The 14927-nt window shown below is 38.1% G+C and overlaps 1 protein-coding gene and 1 long non-coding RNA gene across 2 annotated transcripts in view; one reads left to right on the top strand and one right to left on the bottom strand.

The window, feature by feature from the left end:
• Positions 1-14927, bottom strand: part of LOC129626948 (uncharacterized) — an 84854-nt gene that overhangs the window by 32668 nt on the left and 37259 nt on the right. The window lies entirely within an intron of this gene.
• Positions 1-14927, top strand: part of PKHD1L1 (PKHD1 like 1) — a 178619-nt gene that overhangs the window by 140915 nt on the left and 22777 nt on the right. The window contains exons 64-71 of the mRNA XM_055546412.1: positions 1066-1214; positions 1293-1415; positions 1952-2063; positions 2145-2261; positions 4950-5115; positions 7714-7946; positions 8135-8302; positions 13310-13467. Of these exons, the coding sequence (XP_055402387.1) occupies positions 1066-1214; positions 1293-1415; positions 1952-2063; positions 2145-2261; positions 4950-5115; positions 7714-7946; positions 8135-8302; positions 13310-13467 (1226 nt within the window). The remainder of the gene's footprint in view (positions 1-1065; positions 1215-1292; positions 1416-1951; positions 2064-2144; positions 2262-4949; positions 5116-7713; positions 7947-8134; positions 8303-13309; positions 13468-14927) is intronic.

The following is a 14927-nucleotide window of genomic DNA, read 5'->3' as shown; positions in this document are numbered from 1 at the left end:
GGTGTTTAAGGTTACTCCTCTGGTTTGTCCATAAGTAAAACTTTCATGAAAATCCACTTTAATTATCCTGTATATTAATAATGGGTATAGCTTCCATTTATTGAAGCACTTTATTTATTTCATTTCATTTTGAAACAACCCTGAATTAGGCATTAAATTTTTTTATATATGAGGAAACTGAAGTTATAAAATTTTAAGCATCTTTCCCAAGATCATGCATGCATTAATTCAAGAAATACTTGATGAACACCTACCTCTTCATTACCTTCTAGGCTTTAGGAATCTGGCAGTGAAGGGGCTAGAGACAGTTCCTTCTCTCATGAAGCTTATTGCTAATAGAAGAGAGGAGATGAATAATTCACAAATAAGTGGTAATTAAACATCAAAGTAAAAAAAATGTAATGCCATGTTAAGTGACTTGAAGTGCTACCTCGTTTTGTTTTTTGTGTTTTTTTAAAAACATTTGTTTATTTATTTGACTGCACCAGGTCTTAGTTGCAGCACGTGGGATCTTTCAGTTGCAGTGTGCAGAATCTAGTTCCCCAACTGGGGCTTCAACCTCCTCCCTCTACATTTGGAGCATGGAGTCTTAGCCACTGGACCACTAGGAAAGTCCCCCTGAAGTGCTACTTTGAATCAGGTTGTCAGAGAAAGCTTTTTAAGGAAGTGACTCTGAACTTGACAAAGGGATGATCAGAAGAAACCAGGCAACAAGTGCTACCATTGTATTTTTCAGTTTAGCCTTGTTTGAATCCAAACTTCATAATCTTTCTAAGGAAACTCATCTTTAATCAGATATAATAAGTTAAGGGTACTAACTCTAAGTCAAAGTTTTGCAAATGAATATACAATTATTCTGAGTAACAGTGAAGAGACAAATTAGATGAGAAAAATGTTAAATAAACCATAAATGGCAGAGCCATGCAAATATTTGATTATCTTGTTAAAACTTGCATCAGAATTATACATTTAATTTTTGAAAAGAATTTCAACTTTAACCAATACTGCTTATAACTGTCATTTGATTCATAATGTTAATTCTTTGCTTCTCTATTTCCTTCAAAGGTCAGTCTAATTCTCTGGAAAAGTGGTTTGACAATGAAGCCCATGGAGGTTTATTTGGTATCTATATGAACCAAGATGGCCTTCCTGGATGTTCGCTTATACAGGGATTTACCATTTGGTCATGCTGGGATTACGGAATTTATTTTCAGGTAAATGGATCCCCCAAAAGTAATTATTTTCTTTAATGATTGTATTCTGTACTGTGTAACCTACAAATTCTATTACAGACCACGGAGAGTGTGCATATCTACAACGTGACCCTGATTGACAATGGAATGGCCATTTTTTCAATGATTTACATGCCGTCTGCTCTATCTCACAAGATTTCCAGTAAAACGGTGCAAATTAAGGTAAGAATTGAATGCAGCCACACAAAGCAGAAAGAACAACTCTGAGAAGGGTAAAATACTGAATGCAAATGATTTTCTCGACTTCGCCCTTCTAGTCATACCTCCTGCTTTTGTGCCCATTGTCTTCTGCCAGGAATCTCTCCATCCTTCCCTCTGCCCGCTCCTTCCCTCATCTCTTCTTCCTTATCACCTGCTAATCTTGCCACAGTTAGTTTAATTTTCACTCACACTGTGAAGTCTCCTGAACCAGCTTAGGTAGTTTTGACACTTTGTCCTCTTTCTCTTGCTACTGTTTAGTGCACAAATTCCTATCATAGAAACACAACATGCCATTATATATAATTATTTATATGCCTGTCTCCCCACTCCTGCTTTAAGTGTCATCCACTCAGGGTAGAAATCACATCTTTTGCATCTTGGTTTACTGAATGATCCGTTTCTCAAAGTTATATAGGTTGTGCTTTGCTACAGTGGAATTCAGTACTATTCGTTGTCATGTTGTTATTAAAGCTTACCTTTTGAACTTTTTTAAATAGAACTCCCTAATTGTTGGAAGTAGCCCTGAATTTAATTGCTCTGATGTCTTAACTAATGATGATCCCAATATTGAACTTTCTGCTGCCCATCGAAGTTCTAGACCTCCATCAGGTAAAGATTTTAGAACTTTTGATTTTGGGGTTCATAAGAGTGCATGTGCAAATTTCATTGACTTTCTTCTTTTTATAAAAGGTGGGAGAAGTGGGATTTGCTGGCCTACCTTTTCTTCAGCACATAACATGGCGCCTCGGAAATCCCATGCAGGGATCATGAGTTATAACTCCATCAGTGGTCTTTTGGACATCTCAGGCAAGTTTAAACATAGTCTTTGAAAATCTACTCAATTAAGTTATGTAAAGACTATGTAGAATATAACTAGTAATTTCATTGTTAGTTTAAAAAAGTAATGATTAAAGTAATCTGCTCAATATGACAAGCAAAGAAACTGGACATCAGAGTCAATTTCAAGAATGGTTCCCTTGGGAGTTCTCTGGCAGTTCAGTGGTTAGGACTCTGCATGTGATGTGGCCAGAAAAATTAAAAAATTAAAATTAAAAAATACCATTTTTGTATAAATATTAAAGAATTGACATTACATTTTCCTTCTGAAACAAGAGAAAAGGCACTGGTATAATGATTTAACATTACTTAGTTTCTCTAAATTGGAATGCCCTTTTGTATCATTTGGGTTATATTTTATTAGAACCTTTTACAGCTGAAAAAATTTTAGTTCATAGAACTTAAATGTTTTCCCAAACTTCCACTGCTTTTGGCAGAGCCAGGATTAGAATCAAGATCTCTTGACTTAAAAATCCACTGCTTTTTCACTGAACCAGGCTGCATCCTTAAAAATATAAAATAGTTATATACAAATTCATATAGAGAATATAGCAAGTATTTTCAATTTTCCCATTAAATACACTGAGTCATTCTCTATTTCAGTTTAGCAAGTCTCCCTTTCATGAAAACTTTAACCAGTGTCCCCTCAAAGAAACCAGGTCAATAACTTAGACACCTAAGTTTTGACATACTATTTCTCATAATTTTAATTCCTAGAAATGCAAAACAAATTATCATCATTTGTCTGTAGTGAGAACCAGAGTGAGGCTATGGTGAGGGTAAGTGTCAGGCCAAAGTGAGGATTAGGATCAGACCCTAGTGAGCATGAGAGTCAGCCATAATGAGTATGAGAGTCTTGCAACAAGGCAGACGAGAGTCAGGCCATAGTGAGGAACAGAATCAGGTCCCAGTAAGGAATCATTCAGGCTTTAGTGAGAAAAGGAGACATGCCCCAGTGAGCCAAAGAATCAGGCTTCAGTGAGGAAAACTTTCAGGCTGCAGTGAGGCCTAGAGTGAGGCATTTGCTAGGCAAAGAATCAGGCCAAGAAAGGACTAGTGTCAGGCTCTAGGGGATGAGTTTCAGGCCCTAGTGAGGACAAGAGACAGGCTGATGTGAGGACCAGGGTCAGACCATCGTGAGAACAGACTCAGGGCCCGTTGAGGAGCACAGTCAGTGCATAGTGAGGACAGAGTTGGGGAAATGAAAATATGTTTCACATTTTTAGGAGTTAAAATTATGAGAAAGAGTATGTCAAAACAGAAATAGATGTCTAAGTTATTGACCTGGTGTCTTTGTTGATGGGCTTCCCTTGTGGCTCAGCTAGTAAAGAATTCGCCTGCAATATGGGAGACCTGGGTTCGATTCCTGGGTTGGGAAGATCCCCTGGAGAAGGGAAAGGCTACCCACTCCAGTATTCTGGCCTAGAGAATTTCTTGGACTGTGTAGTCCATGGGGTTGCAGAGTCAGACATGACTGAGCGACTTTCACTTTATAACGTGGATAGCCTCGCCAAAAATTGCTTAACGTGCCTCATGGGTTTAAGACCAATAAAGGATATCTGCATAGTGTATGAACAGCATCTACTGCTGCAATATTTTGTTAATATTATTCTACAGGTTTATATTCATGTATATGCAATATTTTCTTACAATAAAATGTAATCAAGCAGGGTAGTAGATAGCACATAGCTAATTTGAGCATTTTTTGGAGCCACTTTTTACTGTTTTAAGTTTTGAGTAATGAAATTTTAAGTGCGAAAGAGCTTGTTTTTTGATCCAATCAGTTTTATCTTTGGACCACAAATATTTGCAGTAAAACCAAGGGAGCAATAGTGTTTCAGTTATCCTTTTCTGCATAACAAATCATCCTCCAAATTCAGAGCCTTTAAACAACCATTTATTAGCGCATGATTCTGTGGCTTGGCAATCTAGGTTTTGTTCAGCTGAGTAGTTCTGCTAATCTTATCTAGGACTGTTCACTGAGCTGCTGTCATTTTACAAGATGTCTTAGGGACTGGTTAGTCTGGGATAGTTTCACTTCCATGTCTGGTGATTGGTGCTGGCCCTTGATGGGATAATGGGAATGATTGAGCCAAACATCTCCTAGGCTTACTCACATGCTGATAATCACAGAATTCCCCCAAAGTACCAAGAGAGTGAGCCCTCATATGCAAGCTCTTTTCAAATCTGTTTATGTTACTCTTGTCCCATTGTATAAAGCAAATCACAGAGAAAATATGCCAAGCTCAGAGGAAATACAAGAGAAGACTACTCAGTGGTGTGGATTTAGTCCACAAATAGTGGTGGTCTTACCCGACACATGGGCTCGCCTGGTAGCTCCGAGAGTAAAAAGTCCGCCTGCAGTGCAGGAGACTCAAGTTTGATCCCTGGGCCAGGAAGATCTCCTGGAGAAGAGAATGGCAACCCACTCCAGTATTCTTGCCTAGAGAATCCCAAAGACAGAGGAGCCAAGTGGGCTACAGTCCATAGAGTTGCAAAGAGTCAGACATGACTGAGCGACTAACACTTACCTGACACGTAAGAGCTCCGTGTTCAATGTAGTGTTAAATGACATGTTTGGTGCAACAGATTTGAAACAAAACTGATTCGACACTTTCTCTACAGCAGATAATCATTTTCCTATTATTTTTGTTTTAGATACAACGTTTGTTGGATTTAAAAATGTTTGTTCAGGTGAAACTAATGTAATATTCATTACTAACCCTTTAAATGAGGATTTACAGCATCCAATTCATGTGAAGAACATACAGCTGGTTGACACTACTGAACAATCGAAAATATTTATCCATAGGCCTGATTTAAGGTAAAATATGTGAAAATTAAGCTTCTTCTTCCCTGTCATCACAGTTTTCCATTGTTTTATTTCCCTGCCATAGACCTGAGAAAGTTGCTGTATTTAAAGTAACTGTTCATGTCTATGAAATTTTAATTGGCATTATGAAAGTGTCTAATATATCTATGCCTTCAGGTAACTTGAAGAATCTAGGCCTTATTATGTATATTTTCTCATTCTTTTCTGCTCGTGTATCATAAACAGCACCATCTTTAAACATGAAAGATAACAGACTGAGTCCAAAGTGTATTTGTACATTAAGATCTCTCCATTAATAGTCATTAGAAATGAAAATCATGTCTATCATTTCTTCTCTTTACCTTACCTCTTTTATTTCCTTTTGCTTTCCAAATATCTTATTATGTGCACCACAGTGTATATTTGGAAATTAAATGATTCATTGTAATCATGTGATTTAGAATATGCAGAAACTTTGAATGATGATTTTTTTCAATCACAAAGGTTAGTTGGTGTCAGAATATTTCTAGAAGTTGAACCACTTAGATCCTAAGTCTTGAAGGAATATAGCCAGTAACTGCTATTCTTCATAAGATGGACAGACCAGGAATTTAGATATAAGAAGGTACTGGAGGAAAGAAAATTTCCATTAGAGCTCTTTGACCATTTTCAGTACAGAGAGAAGACAAGAAATAATGCTAATTAGATAGATATCTTTTCAGAGAAATGCAATATTTCTTAATTAGTTTGATTTCCTCTGATCTTATTTTGATGAAAACCCAGTATCTCCTCAATAACTGTTAAACTGAAGTGTTTTTTGGCTCACTAGAGGCTCCCCCCTCCTAATAGCTAATATGAGCTATTAGCTCCTATTTAGTTATCATTGAATCTTTCAGATTTCATATACAACTTTAATATCTAGGTCATGGAGAAAACATTATGTTTTAAAATATGTCTTTGAATTCTATGCTTTTATTGGGATACTGTTGGCACAGTCCCAGATCCCTTTTACTAGGTAGCTCATCCCGTCCTCAAATGCTCTACATGTTGGCCAGTAATGACCTACATTTGCCTGCTTTTCCAGAAGATTATTCAAACAGGAGTAGTTCTGAGAGGCTAAAGCTCTCCCTACTACCACCTTCTTGCAGTCCTTAAAAAAATGATTAATTTATACAAGAAGAGGTAGAACCCCTCTGGGTGTAATTCATGATCCAGAGGTTCTCTTGAGATCAGATTGAAGCTGGTATGTAGACCATAGTTGTCCACCTTTTTTTCCCTTGCTGTATATGGCTTCTCTCCTTTCCTCTTCTCTCCTTTCCTTATTGAGAATTCTCTTTATAACTCACTTGAACAAAAATCCACATCTCAGGTTCTGTTTCTTTGGAACCTGAAGTAAGATGGAGCCCTACACTATAATGTAAGAGTGCCACTGGGCACTCTATTCACAGACTTGCTCACAAAAACACTCTGCACACACTTGAACACAAAGAACACATAGCCTACAGAAATGTTTATTCAAATCATCTCCAAAACTAATAGAGTAGAGTAAGGAATAGTTTATAGTTTCACATCTTTTTTAGCAAAAAGCTCAGGTCTACTAGATAGTATTTTGTTTCTATAACTCTGGAATAAATCTTATTTCCCCATTGTATGTATCATATAGTGTAAGTATAGTATATACCATGTATATACAATGTCTGCTGCTGCTGCTGCTGCTGCTGCTAAGTCGATTCAGTCGTATCCGACTCTGTGCGACTCCATAGACAGCAGCCCACCGGGCTCCCCCATCCCTGGGATTCTCCATACAATGTCTAGTACATTGCAAATTAAGCAGCCATTTTTATTATTATACCTAATAACAGTCAACACTCCAGGTGGCTCAAGATGAAAGCAGAATACCATCTATGATTGAACTGCATGATGGGATTATAGTGTTTCATCTCTTACAGTTTGGATATCTACAGAATGGTTATTAAAATATATAGCATAAAAATTATAATTTAAGTATATCCGCTTGTATATACATAGACTAAAGCCTACAAGAATGAATATATACTAATCTATAATTGTTGATGAGCCTAAAAACTTGGGATAGAAAGTGAAGTGGACTGAGCTTTTATTAAGGATTTATTTTATAGGAAACATGCAGTACATTTATAATTCTTAAAGAACCATTAAAAAGAAGAAAAGGAAGGGAAAAATATAAAGACTTCCCTGCCAACACAAGGATTTTATATGTCTGCACTACTGAGTAATTTACCTACTCTTTGAGCAGTGTTAGTATATTTTGAGCAATGCACAAATATGAAATGTATCATTCAACAAAATATAAAATAGCAAAATGGAATTTAATTTTTTTCTCAACAGATAAAAATTGTCCTTTTGAAATGTTAATGAATCATAATAATAGACCAAGTCAATACAATGGGAAAGCATCATTACAATGCTAATTATATATGCTACTTGGCCCCACTTTGAATCCTTTCTGAAATAAGATTCAAACAATGTTGTGGTGCTCTAATCAAATATGCAACTATATTTTAATGCTCTCCAGAAATAGGGAGTTTATACTAAATCTAAGTATTTATGCATTTCACCTTTTCTCCACAGTAAGGTGAATCCATCAGATTGTGTAGATATGGTTTGTGATGCCAAAAGGAAATCTTTACTTAGAGATATGGATGGCTCCTTCCTAGGGAATTCTGGTTCAGTGATACCTGAAGCAGAATATGAATGGAATGGAAATAGCCAGTTTGGAATTGGAGACTATAGAATTCCTAAGGTGATGCTCACATTCCCAAATGGAAGTAGAATTCCTGTCACTGAAAAAGCACCTTATAAAGGTTTGTTGGCTCTTACTCTGTTAGTATTCAGGTTCATGGAACAAAACATATTTTTTATTTTTAATGATTGATGTACTCTAATGTATATTTTGTACTTATTAATCATGTGTACAAGCAAAAGATAATATGTGAATGCTTTTGTAAGGAGATTCTGTTTCATTTATAAATGTGTTTTCTACCATTTCCAGGAATCATTAGAGATTCAACCTGTAAATACATTCCAGAATGGCAGGGCCATAGGTGCTTTGGGATGGAATATGCAATGATGGTTATCGAAAGCCTAGATTCCGACACAGAAACTCGAAGACTCTCCCCGGTGGCTATAGTGAGCAGTGGTTATGTTGATCTCATTAATGGTAGGTATTCAATGTAAATCAAGTAGAGTTACTCAAAGCATTCACTCTTTATTAGATTCATGGACATATCTCATAAATTATCTATCACAAAGAACTGGCAAACATCTGAACTTCCTTGCCTTCTGATTGTAAGAAAGATCTAAGGAAGGGAAAGAGACTTGATTCTTCAGCAGTACCCCTCCCATTAGAAAGCAGGCAATGACTCTAAACTGACCGTTAAAAGAAGAGCAGGCAGGTTATGCCTTGAGTCGTCTTTATAGGTATGAATGTGGACAGAGGAGCCTGGTAGGCTGTAGTCCATGGGGTCGCAAAGAGTCGGACAAGACTCAGCGACTTCAATTTCACTTTTCCTTTCATGCACTAGAGAAGGAAATGGCAACCCACTCCAGTGTTCTTGCCTGGAGAATCCCAGGGACGGCAGAGCCTGGTGGGCTGCCGTCTATGGGGTCGCACAGAGTCGGACACGACTGAAGCGACTTAGCAGCAGCAGCAGCTGCAGCAGCAGCAGTGGCATAAATACATTTAAGAAAAAATTGATCTGAATGTCTGCAAAAAAAACCCAATTTTCCTTACATAAATTAAAAAACTGATAATGTGATATTTGTAATACTTGAGAAGGAACAGTGTCAACCTACACCTTTCATTTTCATGAATCCTTGTAAGATTTAATCTTGAATCAGTGAGTTGTGAGGTTTTTTGTTTGGCTTTGGTTTTTGTCCATCCTGATTTCTTTGCCTATGAAGACTATCTTGTCAAGCTCCAGAGTCTAGGTCCCTTCCATTCTGGCCCTTGTTGGCTCTCATATAATGGAAGGCAGTGGTCTCCTGAGGATTCAGATTAACTCTGGTGTCCGAGAGTTTTTGAATAAACAGGTGAACTTCTAAAAGCTACTTAAAACAGAGGGCAAGGACTCATTATATATCCCTGAAGTGGCATTGGGGGCTCAAATATTAGTCCCTAATCGTGCTTTTAGAGTCTTTGAAATGCTGAAGGGGCACATAACCAGGATCAGAAAGATCTCTCTGTCCTGACAATGTCACAACATATACCAGAATATTCTGAAATTCCCAAAATAGCCAATACCCTACAAGTTCATTTTTTTACCTTGTTGAAGAGACTAGAATGAGCTATGTCAGCTCATTGATTTTAACTCGCTCCACAATTCTGCTCTGACATATAATCTGCCTGGTGTCTATGACCTACAGTCAACCCAGTTTCAAATTCTACCTTTCAGATTTTATAAAGCAGAGAAATCATGGAAAGAATTTTAGACCAGTAAGTGACTAATGAAGAGGTTTACAAATTGTTCTGTTTTATATGGGGAAAGATTTTATTCTACTTATTTTTATATTTTGCTTTTCCTGAAAGGCATTACAAGTTTTCCACTTATAATAATGATATAACATTTCTCTTTTAAATAAATTTTAAAAAGTGACTGTCTAAGGGTAAAGAACCCACCTGCCAACGCAAGAGACATGAGATGTGTGTTCGATCCCTGGATTAAGAAGATCCCCTGGAGGAGGTGATGGCAACCCACTCCAGTATTCTTGCCTGGAGAATCCCTTGGACAGAGGAGCCTGGTGGGCTACAGTCCATAGGGTCACAAAGAGTTGGACATGACTAAACTAACTTAGCACATATGCATGTCAGTTTAACGAGAATATAGTTTCAGTTCAGTTCAGTCGCTCAGTCGTGTCTGACTCTTTGCGACCCCATGAATCTCAGCACGCCAGGCCTCCCTGTCCATCACCAACTCCCGGAGTTCACTCAAACTCACGTCCATCGAGTCAGTGATGCCATCCAGCCATCTCATCCTCTGTTGTCCCCTTCTCCTCCTGCCCCCAATCCCTCCCAGCATCAGAGTCTTTTCCAATGAGTCAACTCTTCACATGAGGTGCCCAAAGTACTGGAGTTTCAGCTTTAGCATCATTCCTTCCAAAGAAATCCCAGGGCTGATCTCCTTCAGAATGGACTGGTTGGATCTCCTTGCAATTCAAGGGGTTCTCAAGAGTCTTCTCCAACATCACAGTTGAAAAGCATCAATTCTTCGGTGCTCAGCCTTCTTCACAGTCCAACTCTGACATCCATACATGACCACAGGAAAAACCATAGCCTTGACTAGATGGATCTTTGTTGGCAAAGTGATGTCTCTGCTTTTGAATATGTTATCTAGGTTGGACATAACTTTCCTTCCAAGGAGTAAGCGTCTTTTAATTTCATGGCTGCAGTCACCATCTGCAGTGATTTTGGAGCCCAGAAAAATAAAGTCTGACACTGTTTCCACTGTTTCCCCATCTATTTCCCATGAAGTGATGGGACCAGATGCCATGATCTTCGTTTTCTGAATGTTGAGCTTTAAGCCAACTTTTTCACTCTCCGCTTTCACTTTCATCAAGAGGCTTTTTAGTTCCACTTCACTTTCTGCCATAAGGGTGGTGTCATCTGCATATCTGAGGTTATTGATATTTCTCCTGGCAATCTTGATTCCAGTTTGTGTTTCTTCCAGCCCAGCATTTCTCATGAGGTACTCTGCATATAAGTTAAATAAGCAGGGCGACAATATACAGCCTTGATGGACTCCTTTTCCTACTTGGAACCAGTCTGTTGTTCCATGTCCAGTTCTGACTGTTGCTTCCTGACCTGCATACAGATTTCTCAAGAGGCTGAGCAGGTGGTCTGGTATTCCCATCTCTTTCAGAATTTTCCACAGTTTGTTGTGATCCACACAGTCAAAGGCTTTGGCATAGGCAATAAAGCAGAAATAGATGCTTTTCTGGAACTCTTGCTTTTTCCATGATCCATCGGATGTTGGCAATTTGATCTCTGGTTCCTCTGCCTTTTCTAAAACCAGCTTGAACATCAGGAAGTTCACGATTCACATATTGCTGAAGCCTGGCTTGGAGAATTTTGAGCATTACTTTCCTAGCGTGTGAGATGAGTGCAATTGTGCGGTAGTTTGAGCATTCTTTGGCATTGCCTTTCTTTGGGATTGGAATGAAAACGGACCTTTTCCAGTCCTGTGGCCACTGCTGAGTTTTCCAAATTTGCTGGCATATTGAGTGCAGCACTTTCACAGCGTCATCTTTCAGGATTTGAAATAGCTCAACTGGAATTCCATCACCTCAACTAGCTTTGTTCGTAGTGATACTTTCTAAGGCCCACTTGACTTTACATTCCAGGATGTCTGGCTGTAGGTCAGTGATTACACCATCATGATTATCTGGGTCGTGAAGATCTTTTTTGTACAGTTCTTCTGTGTATTCTTGCCACCTCTTCTTGATATCTTCTGCCTCTGTTAGGAAATAATAGCAATGTGGCAAAAAGTATGACAGTGTTAGAAGGATTATTGAAGCTTGGGATGTCTCTACTAGGTGGAAAGAATAATTCCAAGATAAAATTAGTACATACCACCAAAGTTTCCCTTAATTTTATTTGTTTTTAAAATATGACTTATGTTACTCTAATTTTTTTATTTTATGCATAGAAATGTCTGTGTCCAAAACCCACAAAGAAGGTTTATTTAAAAGCAGGATTTATGTTTTTATTTTTTTAATATAAATTTATTTATTTTAATTGGAGGCTAATTACTTTACAATATTGTATTGGTTTTGCCATACATCAACATGAATCCACCATGGGTATACACATGTTCCCCATCCTAGGATTTATGTTTCTAATGCTAAGGAATATGTTATGCTCTATTTGAGCTTCAGAAGTTTATATTGATGTAAAATTCAATCGAAGTTCAGTTATAAATATTGATAATTCCAAGCAAGCTAGGAAATTGAGCAAAACTAATGAACAAATACATCAGGAAAATTCATCATTCCATATCTCACTGCTGTGTATATATATAATCCCAGCCACTTTAAAACTGAAGTGCAATAGAGAAGTTTCTTACAAGTCATGTTACATGTGTTCTGGAAATGTCTGGATTCAGGTGAAATTGTCCACTTTCTTTTGGCTTTTGAGAGAGTTTAATGGAGTGTTATTTTTCACGTTTCTTCTGTTTATGTATGATGTTGACCCTCCAATAGTACCTATCCTCGTTCACAAAAATATTAAAATAAGAAGGAATGTTAAAGGCAATAAAAATAAACTTAAAAGTTTGTCAAGTTAAGAAATTAACTAATGAACAAATGAGTGTGTGAAAGAAATAATACATCAGTGATTTGGACATTCAATTGTGTATGTTTTCTAGGTACAAGCTGTATTTTTAGCAAATTAGCTCTGCTAGAGTGTATTTCTCAATAAATGGTTTGAGAAAGTTGTTTCCCCACCCAAAGTCACATTTGATAGGAGAAACAGGAGAAAGCATCAAGCATTTTCTTCCTCACTGTGGGGCCTGGACATGATTATTAAAATAAGTAAACCTGCTATTTCCTTTAATAACCTTCCAATGCAGATCCTCAACATATTAATTTACCTTCTGACTCTGGGCTGTCTAAAAGTAAGGATAGTAGAGAGGGAGTTGCTTCCCTGCCTTCCTTTTCAAAAAAAAAAAAAGTTTCCGTGCAACACATTGTTGTTTGCTTAAAGTCCGTCAGGAGCCTTTATTTGCTGGCTGCACTGGGCCTTTGTTGCCACGCACAGATTTTTGTTGCTGTGCCTGGGCTTTCTCTAGTTGCAGCGAGCATGGGCTGCTCTCTACTTGTGGTGTCCAGACTCCCTGTTCAAGTGGCTTCTCTTGTTGTGGAGCACAGGCTCTATGGTGCACAGGCTCAATAGTTGTGGTGCTCGGGCTTATCTTCCCACCAGGGAACAAATCTGTGTCCCCCACATTAGTAGCTGGGTTCTTAACCACTGAATCACAGGAAAGACCCCTGCCTTCTTTTTTAAGGCAAGGCTTCAGAAATAGCTTAGATCACTGAATGGACGTGTGGATGGATAATGGCTGTAAATGCTGAACTTGACCACTGCAATTTATTTTGAATACAGTTACACTTCAGGCTTTGCACTAGTAATATTCATAATACGGAACATGAACTTTCATTTGTGTGGATGTAGGCCCGCAGGATCATGGCTGGTGTGCCGGGTACACATGCCAGAGAAGACTGTCCCTGTTTCACAGCATCGTGGCTCTGGGCAAATCTTACGAGGTCTACTTCACAGGCACCAGTCCTCAGAATCTTCGACTGATGTTGCTTAATGTTGACCATGACAAGGTAAGGCAAGATAGAAATAATTTCTTATTTTATTATTGGTTCCAGGTGTACAGCAAAGTGATTGATTCAGTGGTACATATACACGTGTCTATCTGAAACTAACACAACACTGTTAACCAACTATACTCCAATATAAAATAAAAAATATTTAAATAAATAAATGAAGTAATTATTGATAGGTATGTAAAAAATAATAAAAATTATTTCATTTATTGACTTTGTCAAGAAATGCACTTTGTCATTCAGTAATTCTATGACGATTATTTCTGTTCAATTATTTCAAAGTAATTTATTTTAAAAAGTCTAAAAACAACAACAAAAAAAGAATTACTGGGGAATCCCCTGGCAGTCTAGTGGTTTAGACTCGAGGCTTCTACTGCATGGGTCGGGGAACTAAGATCCAGCATGCCATACAGTGTGGCCAGAAAAAAATAATGAATAAACTTAAAAAAAACAAAGGCTTAAATAAAGAGTTATTGGTGTTATTTGCATATATATCTATCCGCTAAGGACTTTACTTCCTTCCCTGTCCTCTGGAACAACATCAGCCTTACAGCTCCTTTTCAGGAACCACCACTAAGAATACTGTGAATCCAGACAGCTTTATCAGCCTGAGAGCACACAGGAGTTCCCAACACCTCTCCACATATGCACTGGCTTGTGCTGCTACATCTGAGGTGTGACAGTGAGCCCTATGATTTGTGTGATTAGCAAGCAAAACCTGAACTTGTACATAAAAATACCATGCATCTAAAACCAGCCCCTTAGGATTATATTGTCATTCTTCCATGCTGCTGTTATTTATATATGTCAGAAATACACCTTTGCAACTTACTTCAGAGATCACAACACATTATCTAAAATATCTTCAATAATGTCAGCTCTTTGCTGTAAAATGAATTCAGCTGGGATAATTAACTTTATGCTATGTCAGTGGGAAAAGAGTATGAGGTTAAGTAGAAGTCTCATACTATAGATTTTTTTCCTAAGAGTATGAGACTCAGAAGTCCCAGAGTATCAGGAACTGATACTCATCAGTAATGAGTATGAGACGAGGCAGAGAGAGGAGTAAGGAAAGGAAACACTTGAGAATGGCGAGAGCATTTCCATCCTTTCAGCTGCTCTAGATGAAATCTTGGAATCATTCTTTATTCCTCTCTTTCTCTCACATTCCTCATCTAGCCCATCTTCAAATCCTATTGAGAGTTCCTGCAAAATGTCCAGGATCTGGCCACTCCTCACCTCCAGTGATTCTATCCAGCTTGAGCCAATATTATCTCCTCCCTGGAGTAAGACAGTTCCCTCCCAACTCCTCCTCCTGCTCTGCCTTTGCCCCCTCTGTGGTCTGTTCTCAGTAACAGAGCTCAGTAACCACTGAGATACTTTCAAAAACACAGGTCAGAGCAGGCCACCCCTGTGCCCCAAACCCTGCAGTAATTTCCCCATTGTCTCCGTACAAG

Source organism: Bubalus kerabau, chromosome 14, assembly GCF_029407905.1.
Source record: "Bubalus kerabau isolate K-KA32 ecotype Philippines breed swamp buffalo chromosome 14, PCC_UOA_SB_1v2, whole genome shotgun sequence".
NCBI lineage: Eukaryota > Metazoa > Chordata > Mammalia > Artiodactyla > Bovidae > Bubalus > Bubalus kerabau.
This window is presented reverse-complemented; position numbering and strand designations above follow the sequence as displayed.